The 14,894-nt window shown below is 40.9% G+C and overlaps 1 protein-coding gene across 2 annotated transcripts in view; it reads left to right on the top strand.

The window, feature by feature from the left end:
• The window catches only part of NSMCE2 (NSE2 (MMS21) homolog, SMC5-SMC6 complex SUMO ligase), a 127,237-nt gene that overhangs the window by 143 nt on the left and 112,200 nt on the right, over positions 1 to 14,894 (top strand). The window contains exons 2-3 of one of the 2 annotated variants that reach the window (XM_038173779.2): positions 379 to 480; positions 3,213 to 3,357. In XM_038173779.2, the coding sequence (XP_038029707.1) occupies positions 3,228 to 3,357 (130 nt within the window). In that variant the 5' untranslated portion in view covers positions 379 to 480; positions 3,213 to 3,227. The remainder of the gene's footprint in view (positions 1 to 378; positions 481 to 3,212; positions 3,358 to 14,894) is intronic. The other variant, XM_038173778.2, reaches the window with a different exon arrangement.

Raw genomic sequence — 14,894 nt, 5'->3', positions numbered from 1 at the left:
GTGAGCAGCGGGCGCTGCTGAGGGAGCCCCCCCCGCCCGCTCCGTGCCCCCTGAGGGGATGGAGGGGGACCGCTGCCCTCCGGGTGGGACTGGCGTAGGGCGGCCGGGAGGTCTCAGCTTGGGGTCAGGGGGCGAGATGAGGGGATGGAGGCATGGGGAAAGGAGCTTAATGCTTGGGGGGCTCCTCTCCACACCGCTGTGGGAGGGGAGTAGCGGCCCCATGGGGCAGGCGGTCACCCAGCAGCCCGGGAGGTGGGCGCCTCTGGGTCCCCGCCTCGCGTGTTGGGAGGGTGAAGGGTGAGGAAGCCAGGTCGCTTGCTCAAATCTCAAAGTTATGTGGTAGAAGATGAAGTGTAATTTGAGGTTTCTGCTCTGCAGCCCTGTTTGGACCATTTGGTCGCTTATCATGGAAAGAAACCTGCCTCGCTGCTTGCACTTGGTCGCTTTTTCAACTCTAGGTCTTGCTTGTGTCTTCCTGAGGTGAGGTGTGCTGGGGTGGGAGTTGCAAGAGGATGCACCCAGTTAAGACTTTTTCTGGCAAAAAAGGCTGAAAAGCTGTACAGGTTTACAAAACTGTACAGGTTTACAGCAGTAAAACCAGTGAGGATGTGGCTATTCCTCTGCTGGCAGCATGGACAGCTGCAAGCTGATGTTGAAGAATTCACTTAGACAATTTGAGAGGGAAATCTTTGGGATCAAAAACAATTTCTCTATATATAAAGCTTATTTTTCTTATATATATATATATACACACATACATATATACATATGTATGTATTTTTGTTTGAGAGAACTTACATTGTCTTTCAAAACACAAATTGAGATACAGTGGTTTATATACCAATACAGTAGTATGACCTAATATTGTAAACAGTAACTTAAGTTTCTGTTCGGCTTGGTCAGTGCTTCCACAAATCTTAAGAGAAAGAGGAAGCCCGTTTAATTTTGCACTATTGTTTTTTTCAGATTCCTGTCTTTCAGTGTATATCTGTGAAATTCCCAAAAGAACAGCGGCCTTGCTTGATTAGTCAGATTTAGCAGGTTCAGGAAGTCCATTAGGTTCTTGCTGTTAACTTTGATGCTCTAAATAGGCCCAGAAAGATAAAGCTGATCACATGATTTTGTGTGACTATTTAATGGTGTATGAAATTTGGAGCACAGAGGTTCTTTACAAATAGTCTTGGTAAGATAGCAAACAGCTGCTTAAAAAACCAAAGCTAAAATAATAGCAAATGCTTTAAGTTGTTCTATTAAATATATCTTGAAGAGCATCTTTTTATTTCTTTTTTTTTTTTTAAACTTTCACAGGGTTCTGTAAGGAACTTTTTGCATGTCTTCTGCTGTCAGTCTGACAGCATCCAGAGGTAACAATTGCTGTCTTTTGACAGGGAGAGCATGAGCTGAGCTTACTGGAGCAATTGTTGAAGACTGCTGCCTCTTCTCTGGCAAGATGCTCCTTTAGAACGGAAGGAGAGGAAGTTAGTTAATACGGAATTCAGAAATCCAAGTTGTGGCAAACGCAAAAAATCACTATATCGTTAAAAGCTGTTGTAAGCCCATGACCTGAAAGCAGTGTCATAAAAGATGGTCTTGAGTAGCCAAACACATTTTTGAAGCAGGAAAAAACCCAAAAAGATATGAAAGAAAACATTAGGAGAGGAGAGACTGTGATGGCAGGTACTCAGGTCTCACAATTTGCACGATGTTAATGAGGAACATGGCAATGTTATTCATGTTAGGATGAGCATAAGATGTAGTTCTGGAATCCCAGGGTAAGTAGTAGAGGGAGAGAGGGAGATACAGCCTTAGATATGCAAACCATGGGCAAAGCTTTATCCTTTAATAATTTGCATATTTCTGTTGGATTGTGGCCTGTCAAAGGCTTTTGTTGATATACCAACTCATCCCCTTGTAATTTTGGGTACTATTTAGATAAAATTTCTACTGTATATCAATTTTGGTTATGGATTCTGTTCTCTCCCTCCTTCAATACGATCGGAGTGTAGTCCCTGAAAATCTCAGTTACTGTTTACATGGACTGATACAGTATTTCTGTCTGTCCAAGACTTTTATAAACAAGTGTGTTTTTAAAGCTGAGCAGAAGTTTTCTTATCTCCTGGAGCTTAAAGTATAAAACTGTGCGCACTGGATCCTTGCTTCTTATAATACCTACATGTCGTCCAAGCAAGTTATGGTAAAGCATAAAAAAGGAAGGCTAGAAGCTGAAACTTTTGAGGGGAGATCACCAACTGATATGAACAGTGTGGATAGGGATGGCGTAAGCAAACTGACTTGAGGGTTACGTTAATGACAGAGGAGAAGCAGTTAATCCCAGGAAAGTTGTAGGTTGTGGGTCTGTATTGGGGAAGGTGATGGTAAAGAAGCAAACGTGATTCTCGTGTGATGCTGTTGTGTGCCAGTGGAACGTTGCTACTAACAACACAGTCTGTGACAACGTTGGGGTCAGCAGGCACCATTTGTAAGGTGGGCGTTTATTTAAAAATGATGTTAGATGATTTACTGCTGAATACATTTTTAGAGCATTTGCCCTTTATTTATTTATATTTTTCCCCACTGGATAAGCTGTTGAAACACGCTTGTAGATGGTGGGGCTGAATTTGATGTGAGAGTCATATTTCTTACCAGCCTGGCTGCTAGTGTGTCTAGAAAACGCAGGCAAATCTTGGGGCATGTGGGCTTTCTTCAGAGCTGAAATAGAGCAGTAATTTTCAAATTAGCATTATCACTGAGTTTAAATTTCATTGTGGTTTAGCAATGGAAATGAGCAGGTGAAAATGGCAAGTTGGTTTTTGGGGTTTAGTTTTGCTTAATATTTGCTTTATGTTGAATATGAAGGCAATTGAAAACCTCTGGTGAGTTGCAGTTCCACTGACACTTCAGAGAATCCTAGAATGGCTTGGGTTGGAAGGGACCTTAAAGATCATCTGGTTCCTACCCCTGCCCTGGGCAGGGACGCCTCCCACCAGCCCAAGTTGCCCAAAACCCCATCCAGCCTGGCCTTGAGCACCTCCAGGGATGGGGCATCCACAGTTTTCTCTGGGCAGCCTGTTCCAGTACATCACTCGTGAGCTAAGATTTCATCCCTGCTCTGTAGTGTTTCAGCCATCCTGTGAACACTGCTATTTGCACTTTTATCTTCCAAATTCTTCAGGTGTAAACTGCATTCAGAATGTTCTATCTGTTATTTCCAGAGTAACGATTTCAAGATGCCAGGGGCTGTAATTTCGTTCAACTCCGTGGACTCCTCTCTCTCATCTCTGAAAAACTGCCAATCTTACATAAATACTGGAATGGATATCGCCACTAACGTTGCCCTTGACCTCGTGGAAAGTTTCAGTAAGTAATTCCTCTGAGTATCTTCTATTGCATCCTGAATCTCACAGGTGAATCCTAGGTCTACATGTTTTGACTTTATTACAGTCATTATCTTTGTTGTAGGAACTGTAGCTCTGCTGGCTATACGGGGTGTTTTCATCCCACTTACTTCATTCTGTTCAATGATAAATCCAAGGAAAATGTAAATAGCAAGCAAACATTGTCAAAAAACAAAACAAAACAAAACATTGTTACAAAAAAAATTGTTACAAACATTGTTACAAAAAAAAAGCTTTTGTAACAACTCAGACTGACAATGTTCCAGTGTTTATTATCCTATCGCTTTGTAAAAACTCTGGTATTACTGAAGAAGATGGAGAAGGCCTTTTAAGGTGAATAAAATGACTTTTCTTTCTATTACTGCTTCTTTGTGTGTTTCATTTAATGTTTAGGGCAAGATATTTGAAATAATGCTAATGATTTTGAGTACAAAGCTTGAGACGCCTGTTAGGGGATGCAATTTTCTAAAATGCTGTCTGTTTCTCTGCTGAAAAACAGACCCTTTAAGTGTGCTTCAGTTTGGACATCTACAAACTGGGATACCATAAATCTCTAATCATTCCTAACAGTCTTGTCATTGCTATTTCACAGCAACAGGTGCAGTGCAAAGCTACTTTTCAAAGACAAATATTATATATTAAAATTTTACAAATATTACAAATATTCTGTAACTCCTTAGATCTGTGATAATATTTTCACTAGGAACAAAAAATCAAACCTTTAAAGCTTTAATTATGAGCAGAGAGTGAAAGTCCTCTAAAAGAAAAGATATGTCATTCATTATAAATCTTGCACTCAGCTAAGCGAAGGTTTCTGTACCATCAAGATGAATGCTTCTCTGGTTGTCTGGTGTGATAGTTCTCTCTCCTCTGACCTTTTTATCCATATTGCTGTCAGAGACAATTGACGTCCTGTTTCTGGATGGTAGAGGAAATGGAAAGCTTGTCTGAACAGTCAGCTGGGGATTCCCTTTGTGGCATGACGGGTAGAGCCAGTTCTGCTTCCTCGCTGCTTTTGCAGCCACCGTCCCTCCTACTTTTCCATAACAGATGGAAATGCACTGAACGTACTGAATTCCTGTAATCCCAGAATGATCTGCAGAAATTAGTTATTGGCGACAAAAGTTAGAAGTTTTGATTAATATCACCTTTCAGGTGAAGCCAAATGAAGCCCCTGTGGCATTCAGGTTTGGAGCCATGACAGGCAACTTAAGCTTCACTGTGCGGGTTTGCAGCTGAAGGTCTGTGCATGATACTCCTAGGAAATCTCAATCACCTTTCTCAATCTTGTCTTTCTCAATCACCTACTTCTGGCACATTAGTCTTTAATTACAACCCTAAAGTTATTTTGTCCACTTCATTCAGTAACCAAAAGGACCTTATGTAATATATTTTGCAGAGAGGGGAGTACTCTTGATGAGCTTCTTATGGCCATTGTAACAATTAAGTTATATCATGTGACTGGAAACAGCTCCCAGACCATAACATTAATTTTATTTTATCAGGGGTAACATCCTGTAGAATTGTAATTCTAGGATTATGAAGCATGACCTTTTAACATAGTCCGTCCCGTTGCGCTTGCAGAAAAGCTATTACAGACTTACTTTTGTAGTTTAAAAATTGTGTAGTTTAAATCCCTATGGTCTATGTGCTATGGTGTTAACTCTACTTGTAGTAATTCTCTCCTTCACTCCTACTCTTTTCTTTGCTGATTTATGCACATGTGAAACAAGCAAATGAGTGAAGCTCCCTCACTGTTCTTTTACAAGGTTTGTTTTTAACTCCCTTAGCTGTATATATAAAGGTCATGCATCCTTTTAACTTGAGCTTCAATTTCTTATGTTCCATATACAATGCCATCAGGAAGATACAAAGTTTCTGTGGTGTGACATACTTTTGGTAAATAACTGCTGTGGTTTTTTGTTTTTGAGTGTTTTTGAGGTAGCATCATCTGGTCTGCAATGCTTGGTTGTTAAGCTCGAATAACCAACTCATATGTGACAAGTTGTGTTAATATAAAACTGTCACCCACCTATTCTTCTTAGCCTGCATGTTCTGAGGCAAAGTACTCATTTAATTTTGAGACAGCTTTAGATAATATGCTTCTGCATTCTTGTTCTTGTCCATTTGCAGTTTGTTTTAATTTCCTTCACAAAATCTGGCTTCATCCAGCTTCTGACAGGTTTCATTGCTAGGCTTTGCAATAGCAAAAGAATTCTATTGTGATTATGTGGTTAGTATTTTATTTTACAAGCACTGTTGCTGTGAAGATACTTGCACGTTACACAACTCTGCTTTTTGGGAGTAGTACTGGGGTAAAATTCTCCTAGGAAGTACATGAGAGAGGTTGGATTTACATCTGAAGATAAATAACTGAAAAGGCATGCATAGTCAGAGCATTAAGTGAAGTCCCTTTCTTTTCTGAATTGCTGCTCTCCAAGAGCCCAATCCCAAAAACATTTACTGGTAGGCATATTTAGTAAATAATACACATAAGTGTTTGCTGGACTGGCTACTGTTAAATGCAGTGTCATGGAGGGATCCCCCATAAATGCACCTTATAGAAAGTTAGTTTTTTTAAAATTTATTTATTTATTTATTTTTTAAAGATTTCACTAGGTCACTTTTCCCTCTTCCTCTTTTCTTTAGATTATGACGGGCTTTGCTCATGTGTTGTATTTGAGATGTTTTATAGGCAGCAAACGTTATGGTTTTGTTGTGTTTTTGTTTTTTTTTTTTCCCCCTAAGATTTAAGGGTGATTGATGAAAGAACCTGTGTGTGATTTTTCTAAATTCAGAGCTCTAATATAAGAACAATATGAAGAAGGAATATAAATTAACATATGAATTTTCTTTGACATAAAGTGCTTTTATGGTATTTCAGTCTTGAGGATGTTTCCCTGTTAAGTAAAAGTCACTTACTGCATATCAGCACTGTAGGGCTAGAAAAGGCTCTTCGATTTCTGACATGCTCAGTGGAAAAGGATGTAGGTGTAGGAAACAATTCTGAAGAACATAAAAAGAAAAGAGTTTGGTGTTTCAGCACGTTTGTGTGCACGTAAGCTAAAAAGCAGCCACCATTGTTCAGGTGGAGTGAAAACCAAAGCTCACTAGGGGGCAGGAGAAGATAGGAAGTAAACAGTACTTCCACTGAAGCTCCCAAACTATTGAAAAGAAACTGGCTGCTTTACCTCTCTGCTGATCTGGCCGTGATCCATGAGCTGCCTAAAACCCTCTCCAGTTAAACCGTCCAGAGAACAAAGACCTCTTCTTCCAGTGGCTATAGGAGCTACAAAAACCTCTCGGGATGACTGAATCTAAGCTCCTTAGCAGGTGGTGGTAGTGTTACTTGGAATAAACAAGGGAGCAAGCCTGCTTGTTAGATCGTGAAGCCCCGAGGGCTGTCGATCGGAAGAGGTGCCACTTGTGTGCCACAGTTGGCTCGGGATATTCCCTGCTTTATGGTAACCTTGCAACCCACGGTAACCTTTCTTTAGAGGATCTCGGCTGCTTTGCAAACACTGGCTAAGCCTCTCTGCGAGGTAAATAATGGTTGCAAGGATTACTTCCTCTACCAGGACTGAAATGAAAATCTTCTGAGGGAATCAGGGCTGCTATATAGAACCATTGTGACTCCATAATAATGAAAAAATAAGAATAAAGAAAAATAAGATTTCCTTCATCTGACTGAAACAGCAGAGAAAACTGAACTAGAGAAGATAGAAAGGGGTTTTTGAGTTGGACATTGGGGGCGTCAGATTAAAATTGCTTACTCCTGAATAAATATCACAATAGATCTTTCATGGCTTTATGTTGATGTGCGCTTTGAAAAGTTTCAGAACAAAATCCAGCACTGGGTTTTAAGCAGTAATTTCCCACGGAGAATTCCTCCTACCGAAATCAGACTTCCCTTTCTCTCAGCACCGTAGTTCCCTTTAGGAAGCTGCCATCTACCCGCCGACTCACTTCAGTCCTCTTTAAAGGGATTAGATCTGTTTCTGGGGGAAGGTGGCATGGCTGCAAGCTAGTACACATACTGATGCTACCACGTATTATGTGCTGCTGTAGTTTTTCAGTTTTAAAAGCTGAAATGAAGCTGCAATAAATATTAGTCTGAGAAATGTAGAAAATTGAGGGAACCTGTTTCACTGATATAAATTACAATAAAAATGGCTTTGAAGATTTAAGGATTTATAGCCTTTCGTCAAATGATACCCCATTTTGCAATGCAGGACAAAATGTAGCAGTTAATCTACTTCTTCACAACCCGGAATGGGTTTGTTTTACTACTTTCTGCAAAATAATAATAGTAATAAAAATAATGCTTACCCATTTCACAGGAATATTGGAAAGATTTAATATCCAATATTTCCAAGCAGGTTCACAATTATCTCTACGTATGCATGTAGTTGTCCTGACATCTGCTTGCAGTCCACGATAGTAAGTTTAAAATGAGTTCTGTCCATTTAATCCTTATTTAATGTTGTGAGGAGTTGTGGGAATCCTAGTGAGAGGTAACGTGCAAGTATGGATGTTTTAACTATGGAATTGTCAATAGTAACAGACCTCACACGAAGAAGTCAAAAGAAAAATATTTTGCAGTAGAATTAAAGCAGTCTGAAATATCTCTGAGGCTTCTAATGATATGAACACCCAGAATCTGTTCCCAGCTTTTTACTACCTCCTCTTGCCTTTGTGCCTCCTAGCATCTTGTTCACTTGCTGTACTCTGGAGACAAATCTTCGGTGAGCTCCGACCACAGTAGTCCCAAAGTCTCTTTCCTCTAAGGATCCTCCTGTTCACCCTGTGCTGTAGGGATGAGAGGGTTGTATTGATGTAAACTTCACTTACCCAAGTCTTACTTTCATCAACATTTCTGTTATGTAGTCCCCTAGTATATTTAAGTCCATTTTGTTCTAGTCCTCTATAGACTTATGAAAAGAAAATGCGAGTATTAAATATTCAGGTCGGGCATTGCTCATTTGTGAATATATATGATCTCTACCAAAGTAAGGCAATAGTGTTCAGGGTTTCTGTTAAGCTCTGTCGATTTAGGTAAAGGATAATTTTAACGTGTCTGAACCTGAAAACCTCTTGTTTCTCAAATAACTTTGATATCCATGAGGTTACATTGACGATTAAGACTTGCCTGTTCATGGAGAATTTGCAGACTTTTAACATGGAGCATCTTTGTGGCGCTGTGTTGTGAGCATGTGCTGGCAAATTGACAGAGTGAAATAGGATTTCTGAGGGACTGAGGATCTGAGCTAGAGATGAAAACTGGTTTCACCAAACTGAATGTGAAAGGGAAACAATTAATTTAAAAGTTTATTTTATTTAACAATATAAAATGAAAGACTTGTTTTACGTCCATCCCAGTCATCCTGCTGTTTATCTTTAGGTACTGACATTGTCTAAAGGTCACACTATTTTTTTGGTCCGTTTTGTTTTCCAAAATAGCATTGTGGTACACGGACACTTTAAAATGTCACTACAGAAAAGGCCACGTAAGCAGCAAAACAGAGTGTGTAGAGATGGTTTCAGTGTGTCCTCTCTGCGCTCAAAATACTCTTGGGCGTTCTGTGGCCCAGTGCAGTGGAACACTGAAGGAAAGGATACATTTACATGTAAGTTCTGGAGTGATCGCCAACTTTAAGAGTGATCTGTGTATTTTAAAGGTTAAATGCATTCTCATATCCTTTGCTGGATTGGAGTCCTAATAGATACAGGAATTTGAAGGTGACACTGTTAGAAATGAGTTACAAGTGCGAGTAAAATCATCAAGTTTTACTGTAATTTCTGTCTTTTGAAATTCAGCCTCAGTCTTCTTGAGCTTTTGTAGTGTGACTGGAAAAAGCATTCACTGTCAGTACTTGTTTGGCAATTTCTCTCAGCTGTGACTTTCCTAGTATTGATCTTTAAGTCCCCTGTTAACACCTCTGCACACCGAGGAGCAGCTATTTGCACGGCTTACCTAACTCAGCATCTTGCTGTAGTTAGAAGGCACTGCTGGATATCCACGCAAAGCACTTGAAGGATAAGTCTTTTTCCTCTTTCTGTGTTGCTATAACCTGCCAGATGTATGGACTGATGTGCTGCTGATGCTATGCGTATGCCATAACAAAGCAGCCATCCCTTCCCAGCTCTGCTTGGCAGATTGGGATATGAATTCTGCCAGCTTGCTGAGGACGGCGGTTTCATCTGGCTGCTCAAATGCAGAACTTTCTCAAGAATCTGGGGCTGTGAAGGACACAGCTGTAGATGTTGGAGGAAAGAAGACTAATTCATGGTCACCTCCTGGCCTCCAGCCCAGCACTTTGCTCTTTAAAGGGGTAATTGCTTTTGTCTCTGGTCTGGAGCCAAAGCCATGTGGGACTGGGAAGAATGGCTGAAGCAAATTGGGAAATAATTGGAGGGACTGGAGAGGATGCTAGCTAGAGACAAGATGCTAAGAAATTCTTAGAATAAATTGTCTAAAAGTTGTTATAAAGCATTAGCACGTGGTGTTTTGCTTGATGATTTGAACAGGTTTTCACATAGACAGCAAGGTGCTTCCCTGACGTCTGGGACTTTCTCCCAGCTACATGCTGCATGCCCACTAAAATGCAGAGGCCATGGAGTACAGAACAGGTGGGTGGGAAGCAGGCATCCACCTGAGGTCTAATCTTTCTTAGGGGGGAAAAAATGAGCTTTTTTTTTTTCTCCTCAAAAACTTGCCCTAAAATCTCACCATCAGTGTATCTTTGGCTGCTTGCCGTTGGTGTAGCATAGCAGGAATCTTCCTGTTGCAATTCCCCTACGTGAGAGCTCCTCGCCCACACCCCATCCGCTTTCTTTCTCCACTCTCTGAAGGATTTCTCTGCGCACTGCTCCGGACAGGGCAGGCCTGTGGCTCTTCCGGAGCATTAGTGATACAATTTTGTGGCATGTGCCCCAGATTAAGAGCCCTTTACGGCTCTGGCTCTTCCTGCTTGTCTGCTCTTGTTTCCTATTGCATAACCTGTTCCCTCTGCCGGAGCAGCTTCCTTCAGCCCTGGCTGCTCATCCCACTCGTCTGATTCCCCTTGCCCTAGAGCTGTCTCTGCACTTTTCAGTGCTGTGCTGCACCTCACACGAGTGACGTCCTTCCCTTTACTGCTTTCTATTCGCTAAATTCCTTGGGATCCTCTTGGGTTGTGATGCCTGCTGAATACCAGCCAAGGAGTAGTCGGTGATGTCGGATCTTTTAAACGTGGGTTTAGCTCTGTGAGACTGCCCACAGCACTTGGGTTTCTCTCACTGCTTTCTGACAGTGGTGTTACACGGGAATCACTCTGAACATTGCTGACCCTTGTTGGCATAGGGAATATAGACGTGTAGGTCAGCCTGGTATTAAGAAATTGTTGGCAGCCTTTTAATAGACAGTTGATTCACGAGGTTCTACGGAACATCCACTATTTTTACATGCAGTGGCTTGCTGAAGACGTTGTGGTAACCTATAACGAACAAAAAGACCTGAAGCCCAGAAGTTCATTCATCGCTGAGAGCAGGGATCCTTTCTGTGGAAGTTCCTCTGTCACTGACCTAAAGCTCTCCTGGCTGGAATGGTGCAAACACCAGCATGAGGATGGAATCCCTCCTTGTGTTTCACTGTATAATGGTTTGGTTCATTTGTTTCCTTTGTCCTTTTTTTTTTTTTTTTTTTTTTTCCCTAGTTTATTTTGCAATGAAATTGCAAATGCAGGCATCCTGCAGTGCCATAACAGGAATCTTAACCTTGGAGAAGGTCTTGGGTGTGAAGTGACCACGATGTCGTTGTTCTGAGATCCAGAAATGCTCCTGCTGATACCTGTGCTCATAAAATTGTCATTCTCTGTTAGTTTCCATGATGTTAGAGATCACTGCACTTCATAAAAATAATCAGAGCATAAGGTACTTGTCCTGAGAACAGGCTACAGTCTATCAGCTGGAATGACACTTCGCAATCTGCTTGATAAAGAGGTTGGATGAAGATCTGCTGCGTGAGGAAATGAGCAGGACTAAACTTTGACTTGTTATCCTGGCTGTCCTTGGCCAGGGAAGATAAGCTGTGATAAGATTTTTTCTTGCACATCCTACCTTCCTCTGCGTTTGAGTTGTGGTTTGGTCAGGCTGCTGCCTACCTGCAGGATTAGTGGCCTTGTAATGGACAAAACTGGAGGCTGTGCTGTAGGGACCGTGCATGAGGAACCAGATTTTGTTTTCTCCCTATGTGCCTATAGATCTGGGAAGGAAATAACAAACAATTTTACGTACTGTGAAGGGATAGTGTTAGAACTGAGCAATCCATTACCTTTTTATGGACATGAGGGAACGATTTTACCTGGATTTGAAATGCCCAAGAGTGTGTCTCTTAGAATTTACTTTTCTTTAGGTTGGAGTAAATTCCAAGGAAGGGCTGTGGGATTTTTATTTTTTCTTGGTTAAGTGTAGACTGTCAAAGTCTGTCCTGGAGATTAATAGCTTTTCATGGACACTTGGTATACAAAAAAGTTTCCTAGGTATTGCGAGAAGGTATGGTAGAAAACGAAGTGAGACCAGTGATCCATTAAGTTCAGTAACCCTTCACCATGAGCCTCTACCAGGTGCTTTGCTGGAAGCTGCAAGAATTCCCCCACTGTACAAAGCTGTTCACAGGGGGAGTTTCGTTCTGATCCCAGGCATTTATCTTCCAGAAGCTGTTTGTTAACTGCTCTGCTTTGTTGCTGCACCAATGTCAGCAGTACTAATTGGTGCTAAGCACAAAATCGGTGTGGGCACCAGAATTACTTCTTTTCTCTCGGGAAGGCTCTTTTCCTCTTGTTTAAAGCAAACTTGTATTTCCAGGGTATTTGAGATAAAAATGCTTTGGATTCCCTTTCTCAAGAACATGGTGTTGTTTTTCTTTCCTTCAGATCCTTCTCTGAAGCTTCATTCTTTCAGGATTTTTTTTTGTTTGTTTGTTTTTGTTTTTATAGTAACTTATGCTTGTGTCCTGTATTACATTGTGCTTCTTGGATTGTTTTTCAGGTATGTAACCTTTCAATTAACAGTAAGGAAGATATGTTTTCCTAAAGTAGGTAGGTGAATGGTATCACCCATTAAAGTATTTCTTCAAGTAATTTCATTGTTTTGAAGCAGAAAGGATGCTTTGGTGTTTGTGAAATGCTTTTCCAAAGACAAAAAATTCCATTTGGGATGTTATACTCTTCAATCAATACCACAATTTTGAGAAGAGAGGGTTGGATTCTTTTTTTCTGACTTACACTTGTGCCTCAGTGATTACAGTGGAAGAACTTCTTACGGCATTCATAGCCAGCACTGGCGAGCCCATTGCTGGAATACAGCTTGGTTTTGAAGGTTCTTCAAAGAAGCTGTCTGAAAAATGTCAATTTGGAAACATGCCTCGTTTCAAAATCTGGAAACCGTGACTTGTAATGAAAGATTTGAGCTCCTTTGTATTTATCCAAAAACCACCCTGCCCGTAGTCTGTAATCTTCCCTAGTGGGAAGAAGCAAAGAGGTGGGCTTGTTGCTATTTCCTAGCTGGAATTCTGACTGCAAAAAGAACACGGTGCGGTGAGGGGAAAGCAGCTATGTTAGGCAACATGCTTTTTGTCCCGTTGCCTCTCTTTTCATTTTGGGTACTCAGCTGAATGCATCCAAGTGTCTTTGTTCCTCAGCTTTTGCAGTCCTTGAAGGAAAAGGAAGCCCATTAGGTGGCAGCAGAGGCTTGCCTGCAGCTCGTGGAGTTCCTCATTCACCTGCTGTGGTCAGCTGCGGCACTGCAGCAACTCATTCCTCGAATGGATTTCGAGGTGTTGGTGCTGTAGCATCGTGCCCTTGTATTTAGTAACACGAAAATATAGGTGGAGGGTTAAGGTTAACAGTGGGGAAAGAGAGTTAGCATTATCAGATCATAGATTTTTAAAGCTGTTTGGGACCAACATGATCTCCCAGTTTGACTTCCTCTGTAATACAGATCATTGCATTTCATCCAAGTATTCTTGCACGGAGCTGGTATGCTGTGGCTGAACTAGAGAGCATCACTCAGTGAAATCCAATCTTGATTTAAAGCTAGCTTGCTGAGTAACTGTCCTCAGTGTGTTCTCATGGAAGTGTATTGCACCCGAACGGGAGGTCATACTCTGGACAGCCTCGGTTTTATCTGAGCTCTTGTGAGCTCTGAGATGAAACCCGCACAATTTTTAGTGCTCAGGTTTCAGTAGGTGGTTTTTGAGTACATACATGCATACATCCATGTGTACTTGAAATGTATGTATATTTATCCTTTTCTTTTTTTCTTATGAATTCCCTAACAAAATGGGTAATTTTATTCCCCAAAGGTCGTTAGGAGTTAGGAAGGCTTGCAGTCACCTGCTGGGTTACCTCATGTACCCGTCCGTAGTCACTATAAATTTCTGTGTCCTAGACCTCATAAATCGGCAGCAGTTTGCAAAATAGATCGTAAGTGGGATTTAAATGCTGTATAGACCTTTCCGCAGACCCTCTGCACGCCAGTGGAGTTAACCTTGAGAGAACGAGCACGCTTACAGCTGTAAGTTATAGGCTTGAAATTGCTGGGTGAGGTTCTTTGGCCTCTACTATGCATGAGATCAGAATAGATGATCCTAATGGTCTGTTCCAGCTTCAAAATACTATGAAGTACTGCAGAGGTCTTGTGTGGGCTCTTTAGCACGAAGATAAATCAACCTCTTTGAACAAAAGCCAGAGAGGAATATTTTATCTGAATAATTTACTGTATGAAAATATTCTCTGTAGTATATTAATCTGTCATTTTCTTATCGTCGTATTTCTGCCACAGAAATATGGCAATAAGAAAATACAGCTAGCTCCTGTTTAAATGTAGAGGCTTACAGTATATATAGAAAATAGTGTGGGCTTTGAAGAACCCACTCTGAAGCTTTAATTTTTATCAATTTGAGTAGATCAGTGTTTAGCTTTCGGTGATCTAATTGTCTGCCTAAGTAACTGGGGAGGGAGGAGGAACCCACAAAAGTTTTCTTAAAAAAAATAAAATCTGGGGTTGGCAGCATTCATCAAGATTAAGAAAACAAAGTAATTGTATTTCTTTTCTTGCTTTTTTTCCATCAGCAAAAGATTTATCTAAGTTAAAAGTAAGCATCATGCAGATGTGTTTGGTCAAAGCGCTAACGAAACAGTGACACGGACATCATTCTGAAACCTTCATCTGGATCCCCACCCAAGAGGCAGTGGGCACTCACCCTGTTTTTTCTTTTTTTAACTTCTATTTTCCCTTCATTTCCATCCTCATCTGTGCTCATCTCTTCAAGAATTCAAGAACTTGTAGCTGTTTTGTTTTTTTAACCTTGCTTTTTGTTACTCACAAATACCTTTTCTATCAGTGCAGGTAGAATTAATTATGAGCTTTTTAATACTTTCAGATAAAAAACGGTTTGAAAAAGGCGACTTAAAAATGCACTCTGACTGAAATCCAGGCTTTATGACATATTTCTGTTTA

This window comes from Anas platyrhynchos, chromosome 2, assembly GCF_047663525.1.
Source record: "Anas platyrhynchos isolate ZD024472 breed Pekin duck chromosome 2, IASCAAS_PekinDuck_T2T, whole genome shotgun sequence".
NCBI lineage: Eukaryota > Metazoa > Chordata > Aves > Anseriformes > Anatidae > Anas > Anas platyrhynchos.
This window is presented reverse-complemented; position numbering and strand designations above follow the sequence as displayed.